The following is a 21564-nucleotide window of genomic DNA, read 5'->3' as shown; positions in this document are numbered from 1 at the left end:
TTAATTCCAAAAGAGTTGTGACTTAAACTGTACTGGAGAAGCTTTTTCATTATGTTAACTCAATGTAGAATAAAAATCTTTCATAAGAATTCATAATAACTTGTTCTAATGTTGGTGGTATTTATGGAAAAAATAAAAAACACCAGTTACAGACAATTATTTTACTCATTTTACTATGCGAATGATTGCAGGTCAACATTTTAAATAATGAAAAGACATTTTAGTCGCCTAGCAGAGATGATTAAGACTATATCCTTAAAAAACCAAGCAGTTCAAGACTTCAATGCCTTCAAGAGCCAATGCGAGCCATGAAAATTGAATCTTAAACTGAGGATTACTTAATCTAGAGCCGATATTTTGTTCCTATTTAAGTTAAAGATAAATCATTGCTGAGATCAGATCTTGCAATAATCTCCCCACAAATTAGCCAATCATTAAGCTTTAAATAATAAAAAATATGATATTTCATTGGATGTGCCAGATATTATAATCGGGATATCAAAACGTAAAAGATAACTCGTTGAAGAGTTCACTGGTACTTTGACATAGTGACGAATGTCCACAATATCTGATTTTTCAGGAGAGCCAAAACAAGTTAAAAAATTGAGCTGGAAGATAGAGGTATTGGATTTGATTGTAAAATTTTATACCACAGACTCCTGAAGGAATACGTGTTCTTTGGGTTCAAGAGCCGTTGCAATCGGCAGCTTGGTTCCCGAGATAGTGGACATTCGTCATTTCTCAGCGTACGAAATGGACGCCAAATGGACGAAAGTCCGCCGTACTTTGACAAAATGACGAAAGTCCAACCGTACTTTGACAAAATGACGAATGTCCATGTGTAATTCGACAAAATGGCGAAAGTCCAACTTTACTGTTAACACAAAATAAATGAAAGTTTTCATCCCGGGCATGTTCCATGATCATGCCGTCACTGTTTTCATGGATATTCCTCTTGTTGGGAACGCACCGATAGACTATATCCGTTTTTTTGCAGTTGGGACATTCGTCATTTTGTCAAAGTACGGTTGGACATTCGTCATTTTGTCAAAGTACGGTTGGACTTTCGTCATTTTGTCAAAGTACGGCGGACTTTCGTCATTTTGTCAAAGTACAGCTGGACTTTCGTCATTTCGAAGTATTTTCCTGCGCCGAATCTAGAAGAGATATCGATACATGCTTTTCACCAGGCGATAGTAAATCAAAAGTTCTATAACGCAGCCAAAAATCTCATTTTATCAAAATTTTGGACATTCGTCACTATGTCAAAGTATCAGTGAGTTCATAATCGCACGCCATGATACCATGAAATACAGTTAAAGGACGCTCATACACACTAATTTTGAAATTAACCATCCAATACTTTAAACCAGTCCATGTTGGGTGGGCAAGGTTTGGAAGTTGTTTGCAGCGCAATCTTGGTGTACAAACACCAACATGTTACCAGGTTGAAAGGTAGAAGCAGGAAGGTCCTGGAATGTAAACAGTTTTGCATATATTAGAGGGCCAATGGTATGATCAACACATTTGAAAAGTGATTACTCACACACAATGATATATGGTGGAAGCACATGATGGTCGCGAAATAATTCGGACAAGCAGCAGGAAAAGTATGACGGAGAGTGCCCCACAAACCCTGCAGGGATCAATTTTATTAAGCCAAGTAAGGAAATGAAAGTTTTGATGACGAAATATAAAAGAATACTAACGGCAACAATGCATCATGAGGAACGAGGAGGACTAAACCCACAAAGAACAGAAACAATCCTTGAAATATTTGCATAAGTCTCCTACGAAAAAAAAGGCAGGTTAGGTTATGGTACTCCGACAACGCATGCTTTCAGAGGTTCGTTGTTCCGTGCACCAGCTCACCGACACGATTGCAGGTAAGACAAGATTTGCCTTTTAACAGCCATGCCTCCAATGAAATAGTGCGAGTTTACAGCAGACGAGGAGGTTCTTTTGGCTCAAAATTGTCTTCTGCCTTCTGCTTTCTGCTACTTGACGACTGACTGGGTTTTTCATGACTGGTGGACACGTCACACCAACAACACAGCCACCCTAGAACATCTAAAAGAGCAGGCAGTTAATTAAAAGGTGGGAAAAAAGTAACAGAAATCGTGTCACTTTGGGTTTTAAAAGATTAAAACAACATTTGAAAATCAACAGAGCTGCGAATCAGAGATTATTGCGGCGACAAAAACCACTTTTGCCATTGCAATGGTTGCCGTGCTTTGGTGCTTGTCAGTTGTTTCGAGCTGCAATATTTTGATTTCCAGGTGTAAGGTGTATGTGGTACGGTGTCTTGTGCTGCCTAGAGAGCCTGTGCTGCCCGCCTGCCTATTACCAAGTTATTCATAGCCTTCGTACAGCAGAATGCCCCGTAAGAGGAGCAAACGGGCCAAGAAGGGCCCACTCCTGCCGTAAGTACAATAATAAGCTCCGTGGTTTGAAACGCGGCGAAAAGGGGCGAAGGCCTTTCCTGTGGCGACCGGCATATGTGATGCAACACGGCTAAGGGCTGAAAGAAGTCACCCCTCTGGCATCTCGACGTTGTAGAGGAGCCTTCCTTGAATTTCTGCTTTTCCCCCCTGTCATTTAACTCATTCGGAGCTGTTTACATCATAGTCCTCTACCCGGCCATTTCCAGGTGACACCTGGTTCAACACCTCGCCTGCCACATTTTTTCGCAGGGATGGACACGCAAATGCCCGTTTTCAAATAATTATGCATTCAACTCCAAATAATGATTCAGTAACGCCACTTGTTATATAGCCTGTTCAGTCACAGTTTGCGGGTGGACCAGCCGGTGTCATGTAGCCAATATTGACTTGACATTCCATCGGCTGTCTTTGAATTTTAATCTAAGTGCTTCTCATCCATGTCTGAGTCCTTGTGACTTGATTTTAGGCCAAACTGATACCTAATTTCTTGAACCGAGCAATTAAGCCAGCTGGAGGAACCTTTAAAAGGGAGTCACGTCATACAAAGGAGTGACAAAAACTGTACTTCATATTTCTTTAATTCAAAACCAATGTACATGGTCATTATGTTAATGATTCAAACAACTTCTGGTAACCTTAATCACCCACGTAGCTTCAAGTAAGGGGTTTGCCCTCCAGTTAAAAGAACATTACAAAATTTAAAAATAAAAGAACTGATTAACTAAGGATGACAGTTGTGGCTCGAGTATTTAGTCATAGTCAAAGGAAACGAATATATGGGTCACTACATATATAAAATCCAATTTTCATCAAAATTTGCACACTGATAACAGAAAAACCTGAGATATATATTGTTTATTACATTCTGAAGTTGCTTCCTATCATCATTTCATATGCTTTTCTCTTCACATTCAATGGCAAAAGTCAAGATAAGATCACCATTGAACAACTTCAGCCACAGACCACTCACACTTTCATAACGCCATTTTCTCCAAATTTTACATAAAAAGTTGAAAAAAACCTCATACTTTTTCTGTTAACTGTGTCAAGGGCTGTCTAATTGGAATATCACCAAATTACAGTGTTGAGCACAATACTCATTCTCTTTAGATGACTACTTTGTTTTTGGTTGATGTAAAGAAAGACTAAAAATAAAAGAACTAATTGGCTGAGCGATAGCGAAGCCTGTTACTCCAGTGGGGTTGAAAAGTTTTTCATGTCTGTCTGTCTGTCTGTCTGTCTGTGTGTCTGTGTGCACTACTCCTCCTGAACGGCTCGGCCGATCTCGAAGAGATTTTGCACACTTTTTCGGTATGTCCTTGGCTCGGCACAAGCGAAATTTCACTACCCTAGCTCATCTGGTTCAGTTTTTATAGCCGAAAAACACCTTAAAAACGGCCAAAAATCGAGTTGTTTGCAGGCAGATGCCTTCTGTCTTGAGGAAAGGGGGGTCTGGGGGGCAGGGCCCCCCAGCCTTGCCAAGTTTAAAAGTTTCAAGGGTCAAGATCGTGTGATCTGAGGGGCATCTGGGGGGTGGAGCCCCCCAGCATGCAACAAGCTGGAAGAAACCGACGATGGACAAGCCATTGCCTACCGAAGGCAGGCTAGCGCCGCAGGCCAAGGTAGGTGTAAACGCCAGGCGTGGATTGTCGAAACTGGCGCAGCATCGCGAAGCCTGTTACGACAAGACACGGTCTGGCGTACACCTACCTTGTTAACTAAGGATCACAGTTGGTTCGAGTATTTAGTCATAGTCTATTCTCATTTGCGACCCAAGCTTTCCAATTCAATTCATTTCTTCAAGGCTGCAGACCTGAGTAGACAATAAAATTTTCTGTTGGTCCTGCCAATGGCTGAAATGATAAAGAAGGTGGAAAGAAAAATTGATAAATGTTTGGAGAGCAATAATTTCAGGCAAAATAAGGATGGGAAAATACTTACAAGTAATTGGCTGAGCGATAGCGAAGCCTGTTACTCCAGTGGGGTTGAAAAGTTTTGTCTGTCTGTCTGTCGGTCTGTCTGTCTGTCTGTCTGTCTGTCTGTCTGTCCGCACTACTCCTCCTGAACGGCTCGGCCGATCTCGGTGAGATTTTGCACACTTCTTGGGTATGTCCTTGGCTCGGCACACGCGAAATTTCACCATCCTAGCTCAACTGGTTCAGTTTTTATAGGCGAAAAACACCTAAAAAACGGCGAAAACTAGAGATTTCTGCAAAGAGACCATTTCTGTCTTGGAGAAAGGGGGGTCTGGGGGGTGGAGCCCCCCAGCCTCGACAAGTTAAAAAGTGACAAGGGTCAAGATCGTGTTATCTGTAGATAAAACGACACTATTTAGAATGTAGGGGGGTCTGGGGGGCGGAGCCCCCCAGCATTCAACAAGTTAAAAAATAACCGACAACGGACAAGCCATTGCCTGCCGCAGGCAGGCTAGCGCCGCAGGCCAAGGTAGGTACGCCAGGCGTGGATTGGAGGAACAGGCAGCGAGACATCGCGAAGCCTGTTACGACAAGACGCGGTCTGGCGTAAACCTACCTTGTAATATGCCTCAGTGATAAGAAGAGGAGTTGACCTGTATACCATGAAAGTGCAGCCTTGATAGTTTTAGTACGACTGTCCTTGCCCTCGAGGCCGGAGCGGAAAGTGTCATACAGCTCATAACCGTTGTTTTGAAACCTTAGGTGGTCATGCAAATGGCTAAAGATTTTGAAAAAATGGAAAGAATAATAATTAATTGTTTGGAGAGCAATAATTTCAGATTGAGGGAGAAGTCCAGTGCAATGATCAGAAGAATGTTCATGGTGCAGTTCAAGATGGTTCAAGTTCAAGTCCAGTTAGAGGCTGTGAGACTCGAAGAACACTTCTCAGGACTGTACAACTGAACTTGAACCATCTTAAACTGCACCAATGAACATTTTTCTTTCATTGAAATGAATAATTGTCTCTGTGAGTCGACACGTCTAGTCATGGTTAGGTTAGGTTCGTTTCCTCATAATACTTACATTGAAAATTGCTTTTCCAGAACATGGGCGCTGATCCTGTTGCTGTTTCCGTTCTTCTTGATGGCGGGAATGGCCGTTTATGCGAAACCCGAGGACTCCTTGTCCATCCTCAGCAAAGTTGCTGACGTGCTATTGGGTAAGTGAAGTGAATGCAGTCATGAGAGTACGACCGATGCAGTTAATAATAAGAAGAAAGGAAGAAGAACTGTTCATGACCACTCTGTTTTGTTTGCAGCCATCATCAAGAACTGGGCCAAGCAAGATTAATTAATTAATGGACCAAGTTGATTGTATTCATGGTATTTATAGTTTAAAAAATATTTTTGTGAATTTGTAAAGTTAATGTATAAAACGGGTTATGCTACTGATGTATCTGATGTATGTTAATAGTCATTACTAAGTAATGTAAATATAGTATTCCAAGTATTCTACTGTTCATTAAAGGAAAACATTTTTGGTATTCGGGCCATTCTTTGTGAGACCATCGAACCCCTAAAATGACCCATCTCAGATTCCAATTGTCTTGGGTGATCATCTATAAGGTACAAATCAATTTTACGGAGGGTTTTATGGTTAAAACATAGTCATACACAACACACAATTAACAAGTTGATAATACACCTTCATGTTCTATTCAAACTGCTTATTAGGTGTTGGAGCACCTCTTTTATCCAAATTATTTGCATTCCTGGGTATTTGGACCATACAAACCTCATACGAGGCAGATGAGGAGGACAGGATAAAATATCGGCTATTTCAGTGAAATTTTACAGTGTGGAAATTATAGTTTTTGGCCCCAATAGAAGTCAAGGAGTGCGAAAACCCACCTTTTTATTCTTGGAGTTTGTTCGACCCATAAACACCCTCATTTGACCAGGGAACGGTCAAAATCGATGACAACGTATTTTCAGTAGAGCAAAATTTCAGTTATTTCACTAAATTTTGATAAATTTTAATTACTATGCAAACCTGACATTGTAGCGAGAGGGTCCAAAACCCACTTAAATTCTTCTTTTGACTCATCTGAAAGGAAACGATAGGCAAAAACCATCATGGGACTCCCCAAAAACAAAAATACCACTTTTACGTCAAATTAAAACATTTCGAAAACTTAAAAACTAAAATGGTTGTGGAACCCAAACCGCTTGATATTTTTGAAAACCCTTTGGCATGGGTGCTCAGGGGGTCGGTCCCCATCACCCAAGACCAAAAAAATTGGAATCTGAGATGGGTCATTTTAGGGGTTCGATGGTCTCACATGCCATCGGGTTCAGGACCCACTTATTGCTTGACTTGAAAGGCTAGACCACAACTTATCGCTCGTGGAGCCTCGGGGGGTCGTCCACCTTGACGCACGGCGCGGAGTCCGCTGGTGTTTACGAACACCCGAGCAGCCCTACCATGATGCAGTTGAGTTTCTCTTCATACGCCCCCCCCCCCCCCGAAATTCATATTTCCTGTGCATTTCAGAAGAAAGAACATTTCAGAGAAAGTATACACATTCAACCAAAGGTCCATAACACTCGTCTTCCCAGCAAGCCTAGGGTATCTCTTGCTTGTCCTATCATGGAGTTATGATCGGGCGGCTCCCAAGATTTGAATTGCCGCGGCAACTCCGGAGCGGGCGGTCGGGCAAACACGGCCGCCCCCAAACAGCAAGCCAACTGGCGACAAACAGCTTCAATCAACTAGACTCTATGATATGCCTTTTATTAAATGAATGTGGCAGTCATGCGTTTACTTGTTTCGCTAGGAGGCAGTCAGGTTTCTAATTCCCAATGCCCCCCAAGGTGTTGAGGTTGGTCAACGTGTTGCTGTTGTTGTTGTTCTTGATGTTGTTCTTGTTCTTGTCACTGCTCTATAAACAAAACATCGATGATTTAAATCAGAGACTCTCTCTCTCTTGACTTTTAGAAACCAAAATCGGCTGCGAATTTCCTCCGCGTTTCAGATTCATGGAGCATGAGAGGTCTTGTCTGTGTTTTTCACCGCTGCAGCACATCATGTGTAGGTCGCCGGTCGGCGCTGGTTACATAACCTCCGCATTGCGGTTACGAAATTTACCAACATCGTGTGTTTAAACAACCATTTCTCGCCCTATTTTAGGTTATCAGAGCTGGTGGCTTATTGCGACTTACTGCTCTCCTGAGAGATCAAAGGTTCGGAACAGCATCAACAATGACTACAGTTTTGTAGGATCAGAGCGTTTTTCTCAAGGTTTGTACTTCAATTCATATGGAAGCTCGTCATCTGTTCTCATAAGATTAACTAAGATAGTATTCTTTATTTTATACAGAATGTGACACGGACAATGTGTTGTCACACTCCTGCAGAGTACCTTGATCCTGAATCTGATTTGGCTACACTCGGAAGATGGGCTGTCGTGTCTCACATTCCATCATTTCATTCAGTAGCCATTTTTGTGCAGATGGAATAAGGAGCTTCTCTCAAACGGTTCTGTTCAAACGATATCAAAGAAGGCGACTCAGATGCATTAGTGAAGAGGCCTGCACTGCATTAAACACTTTCAACTGCCAAAGGTATTCTAAGTTTTTATTATACTTTCCTTATTTTGAAAAACAACTGATGATAGTTTAACACATCTGAGGTGCAATAGCAAGGAACATTCTTGGAAACAAAATCCATTTCTATGCTTTGATCAGCCACCTTTTAAAATATTGAGGGCTTGCTTTTATCTTTCGTTTGTGGTTAAATTTTCACTTTTAGTTGTTTTGATATTCGCATTAATTTAATCATCTCCCTAGTGGGTCTTAGTGTGTAAATGCTGCTACTAAGCTGGAGAAAATCTAAGTTTAGCACAATTTTTATGACTTTTCTTCAAAGTAGTTGTTACATAGGTTTTCAAACTTTTGAACCAAATTATTAAAAGTTAAGGCTTTAACTCTGATGGAGAAGCTTTGCAATAGTATTGTCTCTATGCCTTTCAATAGAAATTATCATAAATTGTTAAAATTTAAGTAACCGTTCCCCATTCCAATTTACAGAACTCCTGATATTTGTTTTCTTGTATAACTTTGGAGAGACTCTTCTCAGACTCTTCCTGATAATATTTTGACCAACATTGAGTTACTGTATCATGAATTTATCCCAAAGAAATTTTAATTTTAACAAAATGTTGTGTACGGACTCCAATGGCTGCTTTCATCAAATGCGCAGTTTGGAGATAATTAGTAGGAGGTTCACACTCCAAATCTGATGGAGAGGCATAAATGCTATTGTCTTAGTAGATAGATAACATTCTCACTCATATATGCCAACCAAGTCAGCCACCCCTCTACTTGGTTGTGGTTTTAAATAATAGAAGTCTCTTCAAATTTTAGGATGAATAAAGAAACCAATAGTGATGTTGTTTGTTTGTTGTTTATTCAGGAGTCTGTTCATTACACCATGGCCTTCCTGCGTGCTGAACAGTCTGGAGGAATTTCATGGCACCACAGTCCAAGTAAGTGCGCAGTTCCTACGAAAGTTAGTGGAATTTGTTTATGGTGTGAAAGGAAGGAATGAGAGTATACCACTGCCCTCTAACAGTCTTAATATATCATTAGGTTCACTGCAGAGCTGGCAGACAAAGATGTCAAAGCCAGCAGGTCTCTAATTAACACCTTCGAGCATTATCAATGCAGTACCAACGAGAAAAATCTGGAAGCAGTTATGGATTGTCACAGATAAGGTAACAGTGGTGTTTTCTTTTCTTTTTACCTTACTGTTCGTAATGTAAAGTTTAACTTGCCATTTGCATTATGATTTTGATTATATCAACAGGCAACAGAACTTCATGAAAGCAAGCCAAAGGCGAAAGGTGTCTCAGCAAATCCACTGGCTTTTAGGAAGGCGGCATCATATGACAACACTTGAAGCAAACTTGATGACAAAGGTAAGCTTATTTCTGTTTGTGAGTTAGCCATAAGGTTGCTGTCGCCTTCAAGAGAATGGGAGAAAGAATTGGTCCCATATATTTTTGATATCACTTCTAAATGTCGATTCTTATGTGTATCACATTACATGTGCATGTTTTGAAAGTCTATTAACTTTGGACAGAAACCTTCCACACTCTAAGTTTTACTTTTAGATCAAAGTTTGAGACACGCTGGCATGAAATAAAGTTATAAAATGAACCATTTTGAAAAATAACTTGGCTTTTTAACTGTGTTAGACGACATTGGTCTGCTTTTGTTCAAGACCTAGTATTGACTTGACATTCCATGTGCTGTCTTTTAATGTTATTCTAAGTGTTTGCAATCCATGTCTGAGTCCTTCTTACTTGATTTTACGCCAAATTCATTCTTAATATCTTTAAAAAAGTGATTTGATTGATAACATGTACTACAGTAAATGTAAGTTTCCCAACTCATTTCAAAAAGAGTTGAGACTTCTACTATGCTGAAAGAGCATTATCATGAAGGTAACTAAATATACAATTAAAATCTTATATGAGAATTTTTGGTAACCTGTTGGATTGCCTCTAATCCTACTTATGGAGTAATGATCTAGATATAGAATATATAAAGATAAAACATTTTATTAATAAAAATGATTTTATTGTTAAGCGGCGTTCCATATTTATTGATACTTTCTTATCTTGTTGGTTGCATTTATGACTACCAATATTATCAGAGAGGCTTTGTTTCAGTTCAGAGCCAACATCTGGCTTGTGACATGATTAATGCCAAAGGTTATTCTTAATTTATGTTGAATTGTTGCAAAACAATGATTGTTTGTGAGCGACGTCAGTGCACCCATTTGAGATTGATTCAAGCTATTATTTTTACGAGTTTCATCCTATAGTGTAAAGCTCTGCACTGCTAGTGTACACTAAATATCTTTGAAAACCAACAGCAAGAAATGTTGATTTTTCCAGTTTGTGATTGTTTATAGAGAGTGTAATTGTGCTTTGTTTTTATTTCAGCTCAGGAAGAAAGAAGATAAGGAGAATTTGTCATTTGCCATGAGAATCAGGGAAGATCAATAGTTCAACTTGCAGATTTCTTACATCAAATTGGGGAGGACTAAAGCCATTGTACAGGCAACACCTGATGTGCTCATTGGTATGCATGATCTAAGCCTTGGGCAGTAAGTGGTTATTACAGATGCAAGTCCCTTTTTGCAAGAAATACTTCAGTCTGATTAGCAGGTATGTCCTGCAATTTTTCAGTTTTATCATAGAGGTTTGAGAGCAGAAGTTGTTCCATGTTTTGTAGGAGGCCACCTTTCTTTCTAGCTCATTTCTAGCATTAATTTGGCCAGAACAGATAATTAATGACGACCCCTGTTTGCAGGTAGAATGACATCTCTTAGGCGCATTCCTGACGACTGATCAAGGTCAATTGATCAATACTATTCGTGAAAGCAGTTGCGCCACTTATTGAGTTTGCTGATAGCCAGGTTAGTCAAGGCAGCGGCTGGGCAGTTACCGTCCAAACACATTCCATAAATGGACCTTTCAAAATCAATATTTTCGGGATCTATTTCCTTCAGTTTTGCAGATTTAGTATGGATAATCCTCATCACTAATTATGTTCAGATATAAATTCTTTAATCAGTGTTCTGTATGTCAATGGGACAAGATATTTGATTTTGTTGAAATAAGTACTAGGTGACTTATCTTACCTTATATGAATTGACATGCTTTTCAAAACCTTATTCATTTAGATCCTATGAATTTTCTGGAAGACTGCAGCAACCTTATATTTTGAGAGGTTCCTGTGTTTTTAACTGATTTGAATGTGCTGTCTTATGGCCAAAGATATTTGTGGTATTTTTTTTTCATAAATATGTATATATTGCAGTGAATGTTATATTGCATAGAGCCAACTGAGTCAGACAGTTACACGTCAGACAGTCAAACCACTAACTATGCAAACATAATAAAAACTGTACTGCATTTTCTGATTTCGAAATTTTTACAGCATGACATGGTATTGAATGGCCGAACGATATGCATTACAAGTTATTTAAATGTACTCACCAAAGACTGAACTCTGCGTCCCCACTTAACTCTACACCAGCAGCTTGGGTGCGCCACTGTAATGGCGGACGATCGCGTCGTCGCGTCGCGGCCGAATCACCTCGCGGCCGCGAATGCAGCCCCCCCCCCTCTTTCCCCTTCCCCGTCCCCTTCGCCTAGACGATAGACGCTTCACGCCCACCCCACTCCCCGCCCCACCCCGATTCCCGTCTCCCGCGCGACGCGCTGTGGGACTTACTGCTTTGTGAATTCCAGTTTTCGAGTCGATGCTGGACGTTGAATGGGAGCTGGCTGTCTTGCTCTGTGGGCCGAGGCCGAATGAACGAGCGACAGCGAGCAGAGCAGCAGGCTGGCTAGCAGGCAGGCCGAAAATAACGATTTCCCCTCCTCCAAATCCCACCGGCCAGGTGTGGTATAGGGTGCGCCGAAAGGTGTTACTCAACATAGGGTGGCCATGAAGTCTCCTCTTCTTTGTCCACCTGGTGACGGAGGGAGTTCAGGTGTACAAGTCAGGTGGGGGCCGCAGAGGCCCTGGCACTCGGAGCCCCGGCGCTCTTCGGGCTGTAGCGCCGCGCAGGTAGGCAACCGGCCGTGCGGTTGACTTGACTTTGACGGCTGGAACACAAATGATCGTATATGCCTTTTCGGGACCGACCAACAAATTATTCGTCAGGAGTACAAATATTCAGGCCCGGCCACGTCGGTGTTACACACCAGCTGGGACCCCTACGAACACGTTGAGATTACTGAATTGATTGCGATTTGTTTTACTCACCGCGTCTCTCCTAAACTTTAGTCCCTGCGGACCTAAGCCTAGCGATGTGGCCCGCTAGACACTAGACTGTAGACTAGCGAGCGGCGCGACGTGGTGGCTGCCGCGACGAGCCGCGAGGCCTCCCTCCATCCCGCCCCGCCCGCCCCCTCACCCCACACCCTCTCCCCAGAATGGAATCGACCCCGCACGTGATTATCTACTCTCTCGCCCTCTGTCCTCTGCCCAGACGCGATGCGAGGCCCAGTCGGGCGCGAACAACAGCCATTGCCCGCGCGATAGTGTAACGCATTGAGTATGTACCGAAAGAGAAAGTGGCCAGCACTACAGGCTGACTGGCGGCCCAGGTTCTGTCATGCGCTTTTACAACTACCGTTTCATTACCCCACTTCTGTAATCCGGTAATCCCACTGTCCTACTGCGGCACCCCGCACCATCCGGCAAGCGCACATTTCTTTTGTACCGCCAAGTAGGTGCGAGTCAGGAGATAAGTAGCTGGGGTTCGGCTCTGGCGGCCTGGGTAATGGCCGGCGGCTCGTCGCCCTGTCTATCTCGCACTCATGGGGCGCCCCCGATTAGGTGCAAGAGAGACAGTGACGAGAGCTCCGGGTGTCTGCTGCCTGCCTGCCTAGCATAGCCCAGAGCCTACCTGCCGCACCTGCGCGATACCGCAACCGCGCGGCCTGCGCTGGCCGATCACCTAGGCACTCTGGCCGCGCTGGCCGGGCCGGCCCCGGCCTGTGCACGGCGGGACACAGGCTGCAGTCGGCCTGCGCGGTCGGCCTGAAATCGTCACGCAAGGGCGTGTGGCGAGGCTTCCCCCCCCCCCCCTTTCCTGCAAAACGCTACACGGCCGCATCGTGCAGAATATCCCGTATCCCGTGTCCGGTCGCGCCCGTGTCCGGTCGCGCATTCCAAGAATTGCACTGCTGCAGCTGTGAATCGCGTGAAAGGGGGGGGGGGGGGCGGGGGGGGGGGGGGGGCTCTCATGCTGTGCGAGAGACGCCCACCAGAAGCTGTTGGGCCAACCACTGCAGCACATACGCGTCTGCCGGACGCAGTGCTGCCACCTGTCAGTCATTTGCTCTGCCGAGCCGGCTCCCGGACACTTGTAAGCGATCGGTGGTCGCGTGGGAAAAGGCGTCACTCCGACTTGGAGAATGGTGAGAGACTCGGGTTCTACACGCAGACGGGTGAAAAGTATTTCGCCGCCTCCTTTTCCACAGTTGGTAGCACTGAATGTGGAGTTTGGTGTTGCAAGTTTGGCTCTACAGCATTTGGTGGGCGCCATCTGTCTCGCACAGCGTCACAAAAATAGCTCGAAGGCGCAACCCCCCCCCCCCCCCCCCGCTATGGACTTGCCTGGTATTTGCAGTATCAAGAACCTATAAAGCCCCAATCCGACTGACTCACTGACTCACTCACTCACTCACTCACTCACTCACTCACTCATAGAAATGTTTGGGGTGAAGGAGTGGTCGTAGAGACTTGCGGTTTTTTCCATTCGATTCCAAATTTTATGGGAAAATTGGGAAAAATCCCGAAAGTTGAAAATTCCTCACCGTTTCCGAGAAAACCTACTTTATCTACAAAAAAGGGGAACAAATTTCTCACCGTTTCCGAGCAAACCTACTCAATCTTCAAAAAAGGGGACCGACCGACTAAAAATTTTTATTCGCCTCATCGGTAGGTCTGGTCGAGACATTTCCGAAACTGTGCCGCAATCGGGTCTCCGTCACCGGCAACATCCTCAAAAACGATTAAATAGGCCTAAATTCAACAAAATCCACTCAATCTTCAAAAAAGGGGACCGACCGACTAAAAATTTTTATTCGCCCTATCGGTAGGTCTGGTCGAGACATTTCAGAAACTGTGCCGCAATCGGGTCCCCGTCACCGGCAACATCCTCAAAAACGATTAAATAGGCCTAAATTCAACAAAATCCACTCAATCTTCAAAAAAGGGGACCGACCGACTAAAAATTTTTATTCGCCCTATCGGTAAGTCTGGTCGAGACATTTCCAAAACTGTGCTGCAATCTGGTCCCCGTCACCGGCAACATCCTAAACACGATATAAAAATATATAAAAATAGGCCTAAATTCAACAAAATCCACTCAATCTTCAAAAAAGGGGACCGACCGACTGAAAATTTTTATTCGCCCTATCGGTAGGTCTGGTCGAGACATTTCCGAAACTGTGCCGCAATCGGGTCCCCGTCACCGGCAACATCCTCAAAACGATAAAATAGGCCTAAATTCAACAAAATCCACTCAATCTTCAAAAAAGGGGACCGACCGACTGAAAATTTTTATTCGCCCTATCGGTAGGTCTGGTCGAGACATTTCCGAAACTGTGCCGCAATCGGGTCCCCGTGACCGGCAACATCCTCAAAACGATTAAATAGGCCTAAATTCAACAAAATCCACTCAATCTTCATAAAAGGGGACCGACCGACTAAAAATTTTTATTCGCCCCATCGGTAGGTCTGGTCGAGACATTTTCGAAACTGTGCCGCAATCGGGTTCCCGTCACCGGCAACATCCTCAAAAACGATTAAATAGGCCTAAATTTTAAAAAATCCACTCAATCTTCAAAAAAGGGGACCGACCGACTAAAAATTTTTATTCACCCTATCGGTAGGTCTAGTCGGGACATTTCAGAAACTGTGCCGCAATCGGGTCCCCGTCACCGGCAACATACTCAAAATCAATCATCAATTGTCATCAAGAACCTGTAAAGCCCCAAAATCCGACTGACTCCCTCACTCATCAATCAAGAACCTATATAGCCCCAATCCGACTGACTGACTGACTCACTGACTGACTTACTCACTCACTCATAGAAATGTTTGGGGTCAAGGAGTGGTCGTAGAGACCTGCGGGTTTTTCCATTCCATTCCAAATTTAATGGGAAAATTGAGAATAATTTCAAAAGTTAAAAAATTTTCACTGTTTCCGAGCAAACCTACTCAATCTTCTAAAAAGGGGACCGAATGACTAAAAATTTTTATTCGCCCCATCGGTAGGTCTGGTCGAGAATTTCCGAAACTGTGCCGTAATCGGGACCCCGCCACCGGCAATTGGGCAATCATCATCACGAATCATTATAGCCCCAATCCGACTGACTGACTGACTCACTCACTTACTCACTCAAAGAAATGTTTGGGGTCAAGGAGTGGTCGTAGAGACGTTAGGTTTTTTTCCTTTCACCTCTATCCTTGTCAAAGCTGTCTTCAATATTTTCCGGACCTTGTATGCACCCATTGACTGCCACAGTAGCCAATGCAATACAAGCTATGTATTTGGGCAGTAAAAGTAGCCTTATTATATGGTCAAAAGCGGTTAAATAGAGCTTTCAAAGAAGCAGGACATTCACTTCCTTAGAAAATTTGCCTTTGGTCACCATGGACTTACTGAAAATACTTCGGCACGCGCTCCACACATGCGGGGGTCTGGGGGCGGAGCCCCCAGCGAGCAGCGCGAGTTCAAGGCTAAGGCTAAATTGATGCAGAGAGTGGTGAGTAGAGCCCTAGAGTGACGGAGAAGCGCGGGCGCCGATAAGCGCACCAACAGTTTCTCATACTCCCCGCGCGCGGCCGGAGAGCTCTCTCATATTCCGGTCAAAATGGCGGCGCACGGACTGAACGGCTGGAGAAGGTTTTTCGGCCACAGCTTCCAAACCGTTGTAGATAGACGGGTATAGTAAGCGAGCCGATTGTAGGTCTCTGTACAAGCTACAATCGGCTCGCTTACTGTACCCCTCTAACTTGAACGGTTTTCGAGCTGTGGCCGAAAAACTGTTCCGGCTGTCTGCTGCGCTCCGCCTCGCCCCACCTTACCGCACCGCTGCCCGCTACGCTCCCCTGTCCCCTCCCCGCTCCCCTCTGGGCCGGCCCAGACAAATGGCCGCCAGCGCGCGACGCCGCCCGCGCTTCTCCGTCACTCTAGGCCTCTAGTGGTGAGGAGGCGGCGGTGAGCTCGTCTCGCCGCTCGCCGTCCAAAGAAAGAAATCCCCCAAGGCACCCCACTATACCACCACTACTCTGCAAACTCAACAGTGTACTCAGTACACTCTAGTTAGAGTGTGCTCATGAGTACACTCTAACTAGCGTGTACTCGGATGAGTACACTCTAACTAGCGTGTACTCGGATGAGTACACTCTAACTAGCGTGTACTCAGATGAGTACACACCTAAGCACGCCTGGCAATTTATGCAGCTGAAGTTGTGTACTCATCTGAGTACACGCTAGTTAGATTGTACTCATGGGCACACTCTCACTAGAGTGTACTGAGTACACTGTTGAGTTTGCAGAGTATACTGCCGCCGACTCTGATCAGGTGTTGAGATCCTCGAATACCAGGTGTGGCCCTCAGGCGTTGAGGTAGTCCTGTTCAAAGCACGGAATTTGCTGAGCGCATTGCTTTTTGCAGCATTGCAAAAAGCAGCTGACTGATGCCTCCGCTTATGGAAAAACGCCCGGCGCTGGGCAGCTTGTTCAGCAGAGGTGTTTGGTGGGCTGCCTATCCCAGGGTCTCCTTGAACCTGAACTTGAGAGGCCGCGGCCACGGCGCCGCCGGGCGTGGGTGCCTGCGTGGGTGCCTGCGTGCGTGCCTGCGTGCGTGCCTGCGTGCGTGCCTGCTGCGTGCCTGTGCGTGCCTGCGTGCGTGCCTGCTCCGTGCGTGCGTGCCTGCTCCGTACGTGCCTGCGTGCGTGCCTGCTGCGTGCCTGTGCGTGCCTGCGTGCGTGCCTGCTCCGTGCGTGCGTGCCTGCTCCGTGCGTGCGTGCCTGCGTGCGTGCCTGCGTGCGTAGCTTCCTGCGTGCGTGCCTGCGTGCGTACCTGCCTGGGTGCGTGCCTGCGTGCGTAGCTTCCTGCCTGCGTGCCTGCGTGCGTGCACAACTGCTGGCGCGGCGGGCGGGCCTGCGGAGAGCTTCAGTAGCAGTTATGCCACCGCGGAGCAGGCCTGGGCCTGGACCTGACCCTGGAACGTCCACAAATTCTCTGACATTAGCATCTACAAATGCTGGTATGAGCCTTAACAGAACATAATTGTTCGTCGGTACAACCAATTCCTTTTCTTTCTTTTTCGCGTAAAGCATTTACAATTGCTGACATCAAGCCTGAATGCTGCTGATGAAGGCATCTTAAACGCAGGCTGCAAGAAACCATGGGGTATTATAGCCTTCAGAAAGGCTTGTTTTATAGCATTTACAAATGCTGATATTTAGCCTAAAGGCTGATTTGGAAGGCATTTAAAACGCTGTCTGCGAGAAACCGTGGTTTCAGCTTCGGGTGTCTTGCCGCTGACCGCCGCGCCTCGAGCAGCACTCGTGCTACTAGGCGGGACCCGGGCTGACCCCTGGAGCTTCCACGTTTTCCCTGACATTAGCATCTAAAAATGCTGGTTTTATAGCCTTTACAAAGGCTTGTTTTATAGCATTTACAAATGCTGATATTTAGCTCTGCGAGAAACTGTGGTTTCAGCTTCAAGGCGCAGGGACCTGCTCGGCGTGCTCTTGCGCGCTGCGTTGCCAGGTGCGAGTTATTGAATCCTAAGGTTGATATCCCTGGCCGGTGCTGCAGCGCGAGGTGCCCCGTCACTCACGAGGCAGTCCGTCGGGGTGCGTGCGAGTGAGATGTGCGTTTTTGACACTTGCTTTTTCGTCAATGGCCACGGCGACAGGTGTCGTCAGCGGGTCTGGACGAAAGCAGTGCTCGGAATCAATCTGCTATGCGCGCGCGCGCGGCCGCTGGGTGACGGCGTACGGCCCGCGGTTCGTGACCGGCCAGCATATCGAGACCGAGGCCGGGCACGCCTCATCCGGGCCAGATCTGCACCGAGGAGTGTGATCATCAACCCGCTAAGTAATAGCGAGAGGCTCATGCTTGACGGATCCGTTGTTGAAAGTCCAGCCACGACCTTGAACCTTGAACCTGCTGCCAGGCCAGCCAAAGCCCAACCCGCGACCGGGTGCGCCCACCCGCAGACGGGTGGACGGTGGTGTTCGTGAACACCCGCGGCCCGAGGCCCGTCCTCGCGGCGCGCGACGGAGGCGACAGGCGAGGCGAGCAGTACCAATCCTGCCCACCACGGGCAGATAGAGCGCGCTCAACAACCAACGAAGGCCGCGGAGGTGCTGCTCTCTGGCGGCGGTCCGCGTGTGGACCGTGTGGACGTGACCTTGACCTTGCCTCAGGGGTGACAATCCAACCAGGCTACCTTTTGTCTAGCTTTGTCTTCGTCTCGCATAGGATGCGGAAAACGGCCTCTCCATCGCCTCGGGCCTAGGACCAGGTACCCGAGTTGTTCTTGCTCTAGGTCCCGCCCTTCGTCTTTGAGTCGGCAGTCGGCGCGACCGACGCCAACGTCAAGCAACAAGCCTAGCAGGCCAGGCCACAGCACCGTCGCGCCACTCAAACCAAGCCACATCTTTGGACACAGCTAGACGTTGTCTAGTAGACCAGGTCGTGTTGTGGTTGGGCCGGTAATGAGACTCATGCCGAGGCCAATTCATAGTCTTGAGCTGGGAGTGTGTGATGTTGGGGTGAGAACGGGCGGTGTAGGGGCAAGACGACCTAGCGTACATAGCTTCTTTCCTTTCATAAATCTACTGTGGCTATGTGCTCGTCTTGTTTTGAGACGCCACCCATTCCAGGTTGCGATGGAGACATTCGTTTCAGCATGAGCACCGTTTGAACATGGCACCGTGTTTCAGGTTTTGGAGGTTACCGAACAGTGACTTGTTGGCTCACCATATTTTTTTTTCTTGTTTCCTGCATGTTTTCCCACTCTCCAGCTATCATTACAGCACCCTGTTCACGGGGGAAGGTAATTACTCGAGTAGTGGGCACATTCATTGACCTGCCGTCGTGTGAAACGCTGACCTAGGGGTGTCAGACATCCATCTCATAATTCTCTTTTATTTTTGAGGCTCATCCAGTTGAGAGAGAGAGAGAGAGAGAGAGAGGGAGAGGAACATCAGTTGGAAGCTCAAAGGTATCACCAATCTGAATCACATAGAAACAATTTTTTTCTTTGTTACAGCCTTGGAACTTGTGACATCACAGCAATGTGTGATTTCATTTTTAATGGAGCTTTTCTGGAATTTATCTGATGAAGAACGGCAGTGCCATTCAATTGTCATAACCAAGAAGGTATGTCTTTAATCATCTAAATATATACCAGAGGCAGTTGCCTCTTCGCATTTATCTGATGCCCGAATTTTATATCTTTCAGAGGCATTTACACATTATTGGAAGTATTTTCATAGCAGCGTTGAGTGCAACTTGACGTGGAATGAGACATTTTCTTCACCGATGATGGAGGATCGGAGGGATTCATGTCTGTCAAGGTTAAATCTACACAACAGTCAACTGAGCTGCAGGTGAGTTTTGGGGTGAATAAATCTTAGGCCTACAGAGTTGATTGCAGAGTGTTCCAAGATACTTCCACACTGGGCTGGTGTTCCTGAACACCCAATGGTTTGCGATTAGACCAATGAGTGGAGGCACTGAATCATTTTGAACTCGGTTAAAGGACTTTCATTTTGTGATTAAAATACCTAGATGTGATTCACTTTTCTCATCTTATCCTAATTTGGAGGGTGTTTTTTCTAGATGGCTGACCACATGACTTCAGAACTTGTGGTGACAGTAGTTCTTTTTGACCCTCAATGCCAGACGCCAAGTCTCCAAGGAATCTTGTCTAGCCAGCTTGCGTGAGCAGTGGGCTCCAGAGCTTGAATGGCTTTGTGCGTCCAGCTTCGGTAAGTACACTTGTGATTACAGCCATAGTGGCTTCTCAGCTGGTTTATTTTCCTCAAGAGGCAGTTGCCTCTTTGCATATATCTGATGCCCCAATTTTGTATCTTTCAGAGGCATTTAGACATTATTGGAAGTATCTTCATAGCAGCGTTGAGTGCAACTTGACGTGGAATGAGACATTTTCTTCACCGATGATGGAGGATCGGAGGGATTCATGTCTGTCAAGGTTAAATCTATACAACTGTCACCTGAGCTGCAGGTGAGTTTTGGGGTGAATTAATCTTGGGCCTACAGAGATGATTGGGATTCCTTTGAAATGTATCTGTCCCATTTTATGCAAGCACACAGTCAACTCAAAAATTATTTAAAGATTGCAGTGACGTTTACTGTTGGAACTGTTGGACACCAAGAATGTGTGTCTTTATGCCTTTACATGTATATCTGAGGTGGTTACCTTTTTGCATTTTTCTAATGCCCCCATATTATCTCTTTCAGAGGCATTGAGACATGGAATGAAACATTGTCTTCACTGATGTTGGAGGATCGGAGGGATTTTGGAAAGTGAATATTCATGTCTGTTAAGATTAAATCTACACAACAGTCAACTGAGCTGCAGGTGAGTTTTGGGGTGAATAAATCTTAGGCCTACAGAGTTGATTGCAGAGTGTTCCAAGATACTTCCACACTGGGCTGGTGTTCCTGAACACCCAATGGTTTGCGATTAGACCAATGAGTGGAGGCACTGAATCATTTTGAACTCGGTTAAAGGACTTTCATTTTGTGATTAAAATACCTAGATGTGATTCACCTTTCTCATCTTATCCTAATTTGGAAGGTGTTTTTTCTAGATGGCTGACCACATGACTTCAGAACTTGTGGTGACAGTAGTTCTTTTTGACCCTCAATGCCTGACACCAAGTCTCCAAGGAATCTTGTCTAGCCACCTTGCGTGAGCAGTGGGCTCCAGAGCTTGAATGGCTTTGTGCGTCCAGCTTCGGTAAGTACACTTGTGATTACATCCAAAGTGGCTTCTCAGCTGGTTTATTTTCCTCACCATTAGAATGAACATAATACTTAGTTAACATATCTAGGAGTATGCCGTGCTTGTAATTTTTCCTCTTCTCTCAATGCCATTGCATTGCCAAGTTTGCATTATTGGGAATGTTCGCTCAGTCACATTGAGTTTTAGAACCAGCCCAGGGGAGTGGAAAGGAGAGAAGGAACCAGGATACCTCCCTCCTCTCTACTCCTTCTTAGTTTTTTGATGAATATGCAACAGTATTTTTGATTATTGAATTTCATGGATTATTGAATTTCATCTTTGCTTAAATGTCTGAGTGTGGGACTCTCTGTGTAATAGTGTCTACTTCAATTCAAATTAAATCATTTCATTGCCTTCTTTTTCTTATTTCACTTAATTTTTTTCTTGTTTTAGGTCTAGGTGTTTCCGTGTTCCAATGTGACCTTCGAAAGGTGACACAAATTGTGAAAGCTAAGGTACAGGATGCATTGGGAGACGCTGAAATTTAAAGTCAACATAAAATTTTCTTCACCAATGTTGGATGACGGGAGGGATTCTAGGAAAGTGAATATCCAAG

General features: G+C 45.2%; 1 protein-coding gene across 4 annotated transcripts; it reads right to left on the bottom strand.

Moving 5' to 3' along the window:
* Positions 1-146: 146 nt before the first annotated feature.
* On the bottom strand, positions 147-12271 carry LOC117643449. Of its 4 annotated transcripts, none has more exons than XM_034382360.1 (6): positions 12205-12271; positions 11668-12044; positions 1873-2070; positions 1710-1790; positions 1547-1636; positions 147-1472 (listed from the first exon to the last, which is right to left on the bottom strand). In XM_034382360.1, the coding sequence occupies exons 3-6, from the start codon at positions 1914-1916 to the stop codon at positions 1349-1351; spliced, it is 339 nt and encodes a 112-aa protein (XP_034238251.1). In that variant the 5' UTR covers positions 1917-2070; positions 11668-12044; positions 12205-12271; the 3' UTR covers positions 147-1348. The 4 variants fall into 4 exon arrangements, with proteins under 4 accessions (XP_034238251.1, XP_034238252.1, XP_034238253.1 ...); XM_034382361.1 differs by lacking the exons at positions 11668-12044; positions 12205-12271 and adding exons at positions 5444-5572; positions 11430-11496; XM_034382362.1 differs by lacking the exons at positions 11668-12044; positions 12205-12271 and adding exons at positions 5444-5572; positions 6725-6812.
* Positions 12272-21564: the final 9293 nt, after the last annotated feature.

Source organism: Thrips palmi, unplaced genomic scaffold, assembly GCF_012932325.1.
Source record: "Thrips palmi isolate BJ-2018 unplaced genomic scaffold, TpBJ-2018v1 HiC_scaffold_17, whole genome shotgun sequence".
Taxonomy (NCBI): Eukaryota; Metazoa; Arthropoda; class Insecta; order Thysanoptera; family Thripidae; genus Thrips; species Thrips palmi.
This window is presented reverse-complemented; position numbering and strand designations above follow the sequence as displayed.